This window comes from Sphaerodactylus townsendi, unplaced genomic scaffold, assembly GCF_021028975.2.
Source record: "Sphaerodactylus townsendi isolate TG3544 unplaced genomic scaffold, MPM_Stown_v2.3 scaffold_1193, whole genome shotgun sequence".
NCBI classification, from domain to species: domain Eukaryota; kingdom Metazoa; phylum Chordata; class Lepidosauria; order Squamata; family Sphaerodactylidae; genus Sphaerodactylus; species Sphaerodactylus townsendi.
Window position 1 is genome coordinate 1 of NW_025949731.1, and position 11,128 is coordinate 11,128.

At 48.5% G+C, this 11,128-nt stretch overlaps 2 protein-coding genes and 1 non-coding gene across 8 annotated transcripts; 2 read left to right on the top strand and 1 right to left on the bottom strand.

Moving 5' to 3' along the window:
• Nucleotides 1-910: 910 nt before the first annotated feature.
• SFT2D3 (SFT2 domain containing 3) lies at nucleotides 911-2,956 on the bottom strand. Of its 6 annotated transcripts, none has more exons than XM_048482275.1 (2): nucleotides 2,899-2,956; nucleotides 911-2,213 (listed from the first exon to the last, which is right to left on the bottom strand). In XM_048482275.1, exon 2 carries the CDS (start codon nucleotides 1,943-1,945, stop codon nucleotides 1,304-1,306), a length of 642 nt encoding a protein of 213 aa, XP_048338232.1. In that variant the 5' UTR covers nucleotides 1,946-2,213; nucleotides 2,899-2,956; the 3' UTR covers nucleotides 911-1,303. The 6 variants fall into 6 exon arrangements, with proteins under 6 accessions (XP_048338232.1, XP_048338230.1, XP_048338236.1 ...); XM_048482273.1 differs by having other exon boundaries at nucleotides 2,891-2,950; XM_048482279.1 differs by having other exon boundaries at nucleotides 2,873-2,930.
• Nucleotides 2,957-3,135: 179 nt separating this feature from the next.
• On the top strand, nucleotides 3,136-9,549 carry LOC125424843 (FAST kinase domain-containing protein 4-like). Its single transcript, XM_048482280.1, has 3 exons — nucleotides 3,136-3,267; nucleotides 7,773-8,258; nucleotides 9,163-9,549. The coding sequence occupies exons 2-3, from the start codon at nucleotides 7,845-7,847 to the stop codon at nucleotides 9,547-9,549; spliced, it is 801 nt and encodes a 266-aa protein (XP_048338237.1). The 5' UTR covers nucleotides 3,136-3,267; nucleotides 7,773-7,844.
• Nucleotides 9,550-10,664: 1,115 nt separating this feature from the next.
• Nucleotides 10,665-10,797, top strand: LOC125424844. The gene has a single exon (XR_007243294.1). It is a non-coding gene; the product is annotated as a small nucleolar RNA SNORA5 (small nucleolar RNA).
• Nucleotides 10,798-11,128: the final 331 nt, after the last annotated feature.

Below are 11,128 nucleotides of genomic sequence, written 5' to 3' on the forward strand. Positions count from 1 at the left end.
CAGCCCCTGTCAGCATGGGCAATTGGCCGTGCTGGCAGGGGCTGATGGGAATTGTAGTCCATAACATCTGGAGTGCCATAGGTTCGCCACCACGGTGTTAGACCATAGCCCTTAAACTTTTTAAAGATATTTGCTGCATCCTTAGTATTTCTTTTCTTGGGCTGCCACACCTGACTCACACCTGGAACAAATGTGAACAGCCAGGCGTGCAAAAAGCATCAGGTGAATGAGAAAGTGCGTAGTTATTTGTACATCTGAGATCAAAGCATTAAACACAGCAGTATAGGAAAATGTTACAATAGTGGTCCCAGCTTTACAACATAGCTGAGGAACCACAATTAAGTAGTCCTAACAGGGGTGTCAAACATGCGGCCTGGTGGCCAGATCCACCCCTTTGACAGGGCTTGTCAGACCCTCGAGCCAATTGAGGAACCCCCTCCCCTGCTCCTGATCTGGCCTGGCGAGCCCTCTAAAGCCAAGGTAGCCATATACCCCTCAAGTGGCTTGTGGGCCTGATAAGCCCTCTCAAGCTGAGGTAGCCATCCACCCCGCTCCCTGCCTGTGCCAATCTGGGCTGGGGAGCCTGCTGGGGAATCCCCCTCCCTCGGATCTGGCCCAATCAAGTCACATTCATGTCATATCCAGCCCCCATAACAAATGAGTTCCACACCCCTCGTCTAAGGTGACATTTGAAAAGTGGAAAAGATTTTCCTAAAAGTACCACTTGATTACAAATCCAAGTTGGACATATTTTGCCTTCTGCTTCTAAAGGACAACTAAACTGTAGTTTTGACTCAGTTTCTCATTTGCGTCCTACTATATAGTTTATTTAAAATTGTGTCTTGCATTCCAATTGCATTGACTACTGAATAATTATAGAACACAATTATGGAGGGCTAACACAGTACAATATGATTCAGAATAGATTTTTTTAATATTATAAACCAAGATCATTAGAAGGAAAGGTACGCAATTAGTGTCAGCAATACAGCTCCCATACCCTTTAATCTATCAATGTTAACAAACAATAAAGAGATCATATGAAGTAGGTTTTTAAAGGGCAAAAACATATGATACAAAATTGATTTAACTAAATCAGACAAAATGTGCCTCCTCTTCTGGGACTGAGACAACCATGTCTATGAAAGGAAGGATTGGATATTTTCCTTTCACTCATTTAAAAAATGGTAATGTTTCGAACTGCATTCTGTGTCAAATACTGGCTTTGAGCTGGTCTCAGGATTTCAGTGCAAAAACATCAGATTTCTTTACCCAGAGGCATCCAACAGCTCAACAGCTGCCCTCACACTGGGAGAGTTTTAGACACACGCCGCCGTACAAAACTGGTTAAGAACCCACCAACATAGCGTAGTCCTGCAGTGCCCCCAGGCAGAGAGGCCAACAAATAGGCTCCACCAGCCACCAATTGGATAGCAGCACCAACAGTGGTAAGCAAGGTGCTCCGGAGACCAAGTGCAGCATACAGGGTGCCACCCACAGAGCCCAAGTAAAGAAGGGCCAGGCCACGGCGGTCAGGCTCACCGAGGAGACGACTTGGGCCCCGCAGGAAGCCAGCGGCAGCCAGTGCAAAGACCGAGCCCAGGGACCAAAGCAGGGCAAACTTTCTGAGCAGCAGGAGCGAACCGTAGAGGGCAGCAAGGCTAAAGCACAGAACTGCCAGCAAAAGACACAACGCGCTTCCCACTAGGCGCTGCCAACGCGACAGGCCTGTTGGCAGCCATGGGTCTGGTTCTGGCTCAGCTGCCCAAGGCGATGTTCCTGTGGCAGGGAAAGGATTCATCTTGCTGAACCAAGCTCCCCAGCCTGGCCCAGAATCATCTAGTTCATCCCGCGATGAGCTCTGAGGTGCTGACACGACTGCTGAGCTGCTGCCCCCCTTCGACTGGGCCAAGTATTCTTGCAACTGCCGGTTCAGATCAGCCATCTTGGAAAGGAAGTGGGCAGTCAGCAACCTGGCAGGGATGGGATGCAAAGTCTATCAGTGGCTCCTTTACTGCTCTCACTTGAACAACGCACTTCAAGGTTGCTGTCCACCGCCTAGATAATGGTGCCAGTGCAGTCCCACAGTCATGTTGGTCTTCCAGCAGTGGAAAAGCCGGTCCATGTTATTTAACGTCCACACGAAATCTCCATGTCCAAGGTTAGGAAATCCACAAGCTCCCACAGACAAAGGCCCGTTGGGCGTCTCACAACTGTAGGGAAGACAGAAGTTACAACAATCATCGGAGGACCGAGAAAGCCAACTCTTACTATAGCAGTCCATCCACTGTCCAGTTAGTGCCCCCAGGAAAGGTCTAGAATTCTTCCAGTATTTATTGAGGAAGGCTATTTATTTAGCACGGCACAGAGCAGTAGGCTGCACTGCGGCAGTCCGAACTCTGCTCATGACCTGAGTTTGATACCAACAAAAGTCAGTTTCAGGCAGCCAGCACAAGGTTGACTTGGCCTTCCATTCTTCGGTAAAACGAATACTCAACTTACTGGGGGCAAAGTGTAGACGACGGGGAGCGCCCATGGCAAACCACCCCATAAACACAGTCTGCCTAGTGACGTCATCCCACGGGTCAGTAGCCACCCGGTGCTTGCACCTCTACCTTTCTCTATGGAGTGTGCATTTCGGACTGAGAATTAAGGCAGATTGCACAGCGGAAATCAAGAGGGGGGAAGGCTGCCAACCTCCAGGCGGTGCCTGGAAACCTCCCCGTTCTAACTCCAGACAACAGGGATCATTTCCCCTGGAGAAAATGGCTGCTTTGGAGGGGGAACTCCCTGGCAGCACTAAGGGCTCCTCCCGGCCCCCACCCATAAATCTCCAGGGACTTCTCAAGGCCACTTGGCAACCCAAGCCCACGGACGGCCCGCCACTGACATCTTCACCTCCCAGGAAAGATGGCTCCACCGCCCACCGGAAACGCCGCCCACCCCTGACCTATCCCATCGAGCGGTTATAACAACAAGCCCCGCCTCTCTCTGAGCTAATAGGACGCGGGTTGGGCAACCGAAAAGAAAATGCCCTCAGCAAAAATGGCGCTTTTGGTACTTCCGCTCCCCTGTCATCAGTCCAAGGAGGGAGCGGGAGAGTTGCTCGTCGCAGAGGAAATGATGTCGTTGTCCCGCGCCGGCGCCGGTCTCTCCTGGCGGCCGTGCACGCGAGGGCGCCTGCTCGAGGTCAGGGCCCGCGGAGGAGGGCCGCGCAGGCGAGGAAGGGGACGGCCCCTCAGGCCCCAGGAAGGTGGTTGCTCCCAGGTAGGGGTGCCTGTTTCTCTCTTTCTTCCATTTATACCCCTCTTTTCTCCTCGGTGGAGGCCCAAAGCAGCTTATATTGTTCCCCCTGTCCCCTATATTGTCCTCACAACAACCCTGAGAGGTAGGCTAGGCCGAGAGATTTGCCAGACATTGGCCTGTGACACTTGGACCTTATGTTTGCGCCGCCTCTTCCTCTATTGCATTCTATCCGTTCCCTGTTCAGGATGCCGCGCATCGCTCTTCTCTGGCTGTGGTTGCCAACCTCCAGGTAGGACATGGAGTTCCCCCAATATTACAGTCGATTTCACACGACAGAGATCAGTTTACCTGGAGAAAGTGGCATCTTTGGCAGGTAGACTCGGGCATGATTCCCCATCCCAGCCCATCCCTCCTCCCCTTCCCAAACCCCACCCTCCCCAGGCTCCACTCCCCAGATTTCTCAACCCAGAATTGGCCATCCTACTGACCTCTACCTAGTTGTTTGTTCTTACAGCAGCTTTGTCAGGTAGGTTATTACCAGTGGTGGGATCCAAAAATTTTAGTAGCAGGTTCCCATGGTGGTGGGATTCAAACAGTGGCGTAGCACCAGTGGGGCTGGGCGGGGCACGACGGGGGCGGGGCATTAATAATTTCTCTGTTACTGTAAAAAACTCTTACTGTAAAAAAAAAAGTTCCGAATTTCCAGCTGGTATCTTTCTGTCCATAATTTAAACTCATTATGGCAAGTCCTATCGTCTACTGCCAACAGAGACAACTACTTCTCCTCTGACTGCCTGTCAAATACTTAATACTTTCAAATACTTAATTTTGTTTCTAGAAATCAAAAGAAGGATCCTTTCCTTAAACAAGGAACTTTACCATATTTCTAAAACATGTTTTTAAAACAGCCCAACAGGGAGAATGATCCCGTTTTCTACCTTCGCTAACCAGCCACATAGGAAACAACAGGACTTGATGATTTTTGGACCTAATGGAATTTCTAATGGAAAAGCAGACCCAGTTAGTAACCCCCTCTCGGCACACACACATAATTAGTAACCCACTCTCGGGAACTGGTGAGAACCTGCTTGATCCCACCTCTGGTTATTACCCTATCCCATGCATTCCTCTAACCTGCACTCGGTTTTAAACATGCAGACTCTGGAGCCTTTACAAATTGTGGATTGGCTCCATTTTCCTGCAACAAGGACGACAGAGAGCATGGTGGAATTAAAAAAAGAAGGTTTAGTATGAATTTCCTTGTTCCCACGTTGATTAAATGTCTCTTTATAGTTGAATATCATGCTTCTGCAAGCATGTCAGGCGAAGTGTTTTCTGCCCCTGTGGCGAGGATGGGCCAGGTGGCTGCCTTGGATCTCACACCAATCCTGGCAACAGGTTCCTCATTCTCTTGCCCATCCCCTAGCCGGGTCTGGTGGTGCAGGAGTAGTAAGCTGCTTTCCCACCAAGCCTGGAAACAGACTCCCCACTCCTCACAACCACGACAAACACTTGGCTGGGCCATTCCCCCACCCACCTTTCTCAAAAATAAAGTGGGGGCCTCCAAGACAGCGGTGGCAGCAACTCACCGTCTGGGACTATTTTTTACTATGAAAGCATGCTCTTCCACCACACCACTACTGACCGCACTTACATCTTGTGGTGGGAAGGGGATAGATGCAGAGGTGGGATTCAGGGGGTTCCGGAGGTTCTGTAGAACCTGTTGTTAAAATTTAAAATATCACTTTTTAATACTTAAAATATTTTAATTAAGTATTAATATTTTTAATACTTAAAATAAAAAGTGATATTAAAAATATTTTTAAAATATTTTTAAACTGTCATTATTTGAATCCCACCACCATCGGAACCTGTTGTTAAAATGTTTGAACCCCACCACTGGATAGATGGGATCATGTGCTGCTTTCAGACTTTTAAAGGACAGTCTAGGTATGCAGATTTGACCCAAGATGTTCTGTGCTATGTTTGTAAATGTATTAAAAACCATCGTCCTTTTGAGTTTGCTCAACTTTTTCTTAGGGAGGAGAAGTTGATCTATGGCTCCCAATCTTGATTCTCCTTGATGTGAGATTGCAAATGCCTTAGCAGACCAGGTGCTCAGGAGCAGCAGCAGCAGCAGAAGGCCATTGCTTTCACATCCTGCATGTGAGCTCCCAAAGGCATCTGGTGAGCCACTGCGAGTAGCAGAGTGCTGGGCTAGATGGACTCTGGTCTGATCCAGCAGGCTCGTTCCTACGTTCTTAACCCTTTAATGGTTGGCTAGTTGTACTTATTTCTTCCTTGAGAGGTTGTATTTGTTGGGGGGGTGGGTAGGTGGTTGGCTTTGTGTTTTGTAAATTGTGTTGAGTTTTGGTAAGATATAAGTCACTGCATCAGTCTCAGTTTGCGAGATTACCTGTGTGGCCGCAACAGCATCAGACTGAATGCGTTCAAGTGCTATTTCCTTTGAGATGGATCTCTAATCTAAGAAATTAAGAAATCCAATCTTTGTTAAGATCTCTCATGCAGAAATTATGATCCCGAGGTGTGAAGGGTATATGGCCCGCCTCCCACTCCTTTCTGCCTACCCTTTCCTCCCCAGTTAGAAAGCCACTTCTGTCATGTAATTAGCTAATTGCTGACTTGTGTAAATTGACAACAGTGCTCTAAGCACAAAATGCTCTTCCATCAAGTGCTTGGGGTTAATTCAAAATCCATGCTTCGAATTTGCCACGACTGAGTCAATCTCATTGATTTTTCCTTTAGTGTTTTGAGCCCGGGGGGTGGGGAGCACAAAGGAAGCTGAGAAGAGTCCAGGTGGTTGTATTGCTCAGATCTGTTCCTGAAATGACATCTTTATCTGCATAATAATAGAACTACCACTACTGTTGCACTCTGGCTATAACTAATATTTCAAATGCGTATATTTATATACATGAATTTATTTCAACTTATTTTTAACAACTATAACAAATAGATTCAGGGTCATCCGTATTAATTCAGGTAAGTATTTAGTTCATACTCTCCCATCAGTTCAACATCCTTAAGGTAAGTAGTCAATCAATGCGAAACCATGTATATACATAAATATATTCAGTCCATCTTGGTTCATCAACATTTTATATGAATCCACTCAGGTAAGTATTCTGTACGTATTCAATGATAAGTCCAAAACTGTGCACAGGCATAAGTCCAAATTCTTTTAAACACAAAGAGGAAAACGCATTGCGCCTAATCCGCGTTTTTCGATGGCTTCATCAGCCTCACAGGTTGTAGATATAATTTATATTGGTTTCATATGGGTACTCTGTAAAGGTAAATTCAAATAACATTCAAATAAATCTATCATTATTATAATGTATAATATTCACACCATGAGTTTTCAACAACGTTTCATACATATGTAACTCACTTTCTCTCAAACTGAGTTGAAATATCCCATCATAACATGTTCTAGTGACCTAATTGTTATCTGTATGCTCTTTTATAAGTTTCTACTAAATGAGGACACCTGAGCTTCAGGAGGAGTCTTTTACTCTCATAGGTGACGCGAGTAGTCCAGCTCTAAATCCATTTCTACTACATGAGACCCTTGTCAGTCTAAAAAAAAAAATCAACTTACTCACAGTTAAGCATATACAACTCACTTTCTCTCAATCTGAGTTGAAATATCCCATCCTAACATCTTTATATGCATGACATTCCCAAGAAATGCATGTCCAATTCAGTTGACAAAGGGGGTCTCCTATATCATCCTGTAGGACTATATGTTTCACTGATTTTTAATGGACATTTATTATTGTTATTAATAATAACAAGATTTTTCATCCAGTCTTGCTGCCTTTATAGGACAACTCAGGCTGTTATCAAATTAAGTCGCACGGATTAAAATCTCATTTTACAAGCCATTAAAACCCAACACTCGAATGCATCATTACAACAGTTTAAAACCAGAGCTTAAAGTTAGTACGTAAAGTGAAAGCGGCAGTTAAAACATGGGGGAGGGAGTGGGAATCAGGCTGCTTCCCTGTGCTATAGAATTTGTGTGATTCTCACTGTGCTTTATTTAATTTATTTAATTTATTTATTTATTATTTAGATTTTTATACCGTCCCATCCCCAAGGGGCTCCGGGTGTTGTACAACATAAAATCTCAATACAGTTTTAAATATAATTGCTAAAACCTTTAAAAACGGCAATAAGAACGGTAAGAGGCATCCCACAAAACCCCATATTTAAAAACCTCCCCAAGAGGGAGGGATGGCGAGTCCCACTAGATGAGGAAGGGCCCAGATGTAACGAGCCAAAAGAGCGGGGGGGGGGGGGGGCATTTGTATTCTTGCATGCCTTTATTCTCACTCAACTGGTCTCTGTCTTTTTAAGAGTGCTGTCAAGAAGTGGTTGCAGTGCTCTACGATGGGTCTCAATGCTATCTAGAGCTGTGTATTTATTTTCTTAGGCTTGGAACTGGTGTTTTGTAAGTTCTGGCAACCAAATTTTGTGTTTTTCTGTTTTCTCTTATGCAGAACCTTGGAAATGATAAGTTGATGTCCGTGCATCCTTTCCACCCATCTCTTTTCCCTCCCTAAAGGGATAAAATGGCAGCCAAGCTGATGCAGCGTTGCTACAGATTATTCAGCGTCTCCTCTCCCTTGTGCATCCACACAAATGCCATGTGTGCAGGGAGCAAGATGGTCATTTCCAGAGCACCGTCCCAAATCCCTTTTGCCTCATTGAGAGTGCCGAGCTTCATAGTCCGAACAGACCAACTTTCAGTCCCTGAGCATGTGAATAGAATACCCTACAACCGTGGCGAGGTGGAAGATCTCATCGACTCAGCGGCCACTGTAGAGGACCTCTTGCATTACAGTGAACTTCACCCTGTCAATGCAAACCAGGCTGCTTTAATAATCTCCCGGCTCTCCCGTATGGTGATGGAACAAAAATTGGAACCTGGCAGTGTTCTGGAGGACGCGCGGTTCCGGTGCCTGCTTCAAACTGTGCACGCTGAGGTAGGTTCCGTAGCTCTGGGGAAAGTGGGCAGACAGCCATTTCCTGGGGGGGGAAATGATTAAGAACATAAGAACATAAGAGCAAGCCAGCTGGATCAGACCAGAGTCCATCTAGTCCAGCTCTCTGCTACTTGCAGTGGCCCACCAGGTGCCTTTGGGAGCTCACAGGCAGGAGGTGAAAGCAATGGCCTGCTGCTGCTGCTGCTGCTGCTCCTGAGCACCTGGTCTGCTAAGGCATTTGCAATCTGAGATCAAGGAGGATCAAGATTGGGAGCCATAGATCGACTTCTCCTCCATAAATCTGTCCAGGCCCCTTTGAAAGCTATCCAGGTGAGTGGCCATCACCACCTCCTGTGGTAGCATATTCCAAACGCCAATCACACGTTGCGTGAAGAAGTGTTTCCTTTTATTAGTCCTTTTATTAGTCCTAATTACAGGGGCATGTGGGCAGAAGGGCTGTGGTTTAGGGGCAGAGCATCTGCTTGGCATGCCAAGCGTCCCAGGTTCAATACCCAGTATCTCCAGCTAAAAGGACCAGGTGGCCCAGGGGTCTGCAACCTGTGGCTCTCCAGATGTTCATGGACTACAATTCCCATCAGGCCCTGCCACCATGGCCAATTGATGGCAGGGGCTGATGGGGATTGTAGTTCATGAACATCTGGAGAGCCGCAGGTTGCAGACCCCCGAGGTGGCCGGTTATGTGGAAATCTTGACCACAATTGACCAAGATGGCCAGCGTTAGGCAGCTTCACATGTGAGTCCACGTGGCACGTGGCAAGGGAAGGGTGAGCAGTGGTGGGATGTGAATCCTTACAACAATCAGTTAAAAAAGTGCAACTCCAGGTGGCTTAATTTCATTGGGCACCGTGGGCAACGCTGCCCTCCGTCTCCCTGTCGTCTCCAGGTCTCTCACGTCTGGAACATGGCTTTGGTGAACCTCTTAAAGAGCCTCTCTTTGCTGGGCCTGGAGCAGAACCAGCTGCGTTCGGTGGAGCAGGAGGTGCGGTGGCGGCTGAGGCGCTTCCCCTTCAAGCAGTTGGCCTCCCTGGCCGATCATTTGGCAGCCGGTGCTCATGGGGGCCGGCCCAGTGACCTGATGAGCGACTTACTGAAGCATCTGGGGCTTCGCTGGACGGAAATTGAGGACCCTCGGACCCTGGTTACCCTGATGGCCAAAGTGGGAGCTTTCTCGCCGGCCCTGATGGACCGTTTGGAGGACAAGGTAAAGGCCGGCGGGGGAGGGGAGCATAGCAGATGGGTTTGGGAGGAGGTGTCGCGGGGGATTCCCTAGTTCAGTGATGGCGAACCTTTTTGAGACCGAGTGCCCAAATTGCAACCCAAACCCTACTTATTTATCGCAAAGGGCCAACCCGGCAATTTAACCTGAAATACTGAGGTTTTAGTTTAGAAAAAACCGGTTGGCTCCCTCTTCCTCCGCCCCACCTGTCTGAGCAGCGGCCAGCCTGCTCTAGCCTCCAGCAAGTCCCAGGTGCACTCTGTGCCTCTCAAGCATCTCTGCCTCCTCTGCGCCCCCCCCCCCCCCGCCCTCGGGTAGCAGCCACCCGTAGCGCAGGCACCAGGCCCGCCGGCTGAGTCCTCCCTTCTCACCGCGGTGCGCACATGTCGTTCTCAGTGGCCCAAGCCAGCCTAGATGTGTGTGTGTGTGTGTGGGGGGGGTGATTTTCTGCCCCCCACATGACAAACTCTGTGTGCGCGTGCCCACAGAGAGGGCTCCAAGTGCCACCTCTGGCACCCGTGCCATAGGTTCGCCACCACTGCCCTAGTTCAAAACTTGCTCATTTTAGGTGTGCCCCCCTCAGGGAAACATAAGAACATAAGAACTAGCCTGCTGGATCAGACCAGAGTCCATTTAGTCCAGCACTCTGCTACTCGCAGTGGCCCACCAGGTGCCTTTGGGAGCTCACAGGCAGGAGGTGAAAGCAATGGCCTGCTGCTGCTGCTGCTCCCCCCGAGCACCTGGTCTGCTAAGGCGTTTCCAAACTGAGATCAAGGAGGATCAAGATTAGGAGCCATAGATCGACTTCTCCTCCATAAACCTGTCCAAGCCCCTTTGAAAGCTATCCAGGTTAGTGGCCATCACCACCTCCTGTGGCAGCATATTCCAAACACCAATCACACGTTGCGTGAAGAAGTGTTTCCTTTTATTAGTCCTAATTCTTCCCCCCAGCATTTTCGAAGAAGAAGAGGAGTTTGGATTTATATCCCCCCCTTTCTCTCCTGCAGGAGACTCAAAGGGGCTTACAATCTCCTTGCCCTTCCCCCCTCACAACAAACACCCTGTGAGGTAGGTGCCCCATTCATTGAAACCAGAGCCTTCCAGCCCCACCCCCACCAAGTGCTCTCGGAGGGCTGTTCGTGAGTGCTGCCTGGACTTACCAGAGGTTCTGCAACTGTGTCAAATTCATTGCTCGCCTTTCGGTGGTGAGGATTGGTCAAACAGTTGCCACAGTAAAAATCTGCAGCTCATGGGCCTCGGAGGTCTTTGTGGGCTCTGGGGATAGTTTTGCTGCAGACAGGCAGTGGCCCGGCAACCCATAGACCAGGGGAGCCACGGCTCCACAGTGGAGCAGCTGCTTGGCATGCGGAAGGATTCAATCCAGCATCCCCAGCGGAAATGCCTTGGCAATAGGTGATGTGAAAGACCCCTGGAGAGCTGTGGGGAGGGGCTGTGGCTCAGTGGGAGAGCACCTTCTTAGCAATCAGAAGGTCCCAGGATCAAACCCCGGCAGCATCTCCAGTTGAAAGAACCGGGCAGTCGGTGAAGGGAAAGACCTCTGCCCGAGACCCCGGAGAGCTGCTGCCTGTAAGGAATTCCATAGAAGCAGAAATAAAAGGCTCTTTGGTGAAAA

Excerpts from the sequence above, each read along its gene's own strand:
- LOC125424843 (XM_048482280.1), top strand. The coding sequence starts at position 7,845 with ATGGCAGCCAAGCTGATGCAGCGTTGCTACAGATTATTCAGCGTCTCC. Across the intron at positions 8,259-9,162 it reads TTCAAACTGTGCACGCTGAG|GTCTCTCACGTCTGGAACAT; the intron begins GTAGGTTCCGTA and ends TGTCGTCTCCAG.
- SFT2D3 (XM_048482275.1), bottom strand. The coding sequence starts at position 1,945 with ATGGCTGATCTGAACCGGCAGTTGCAAGAATACTTGGCCCAGTCGAAG.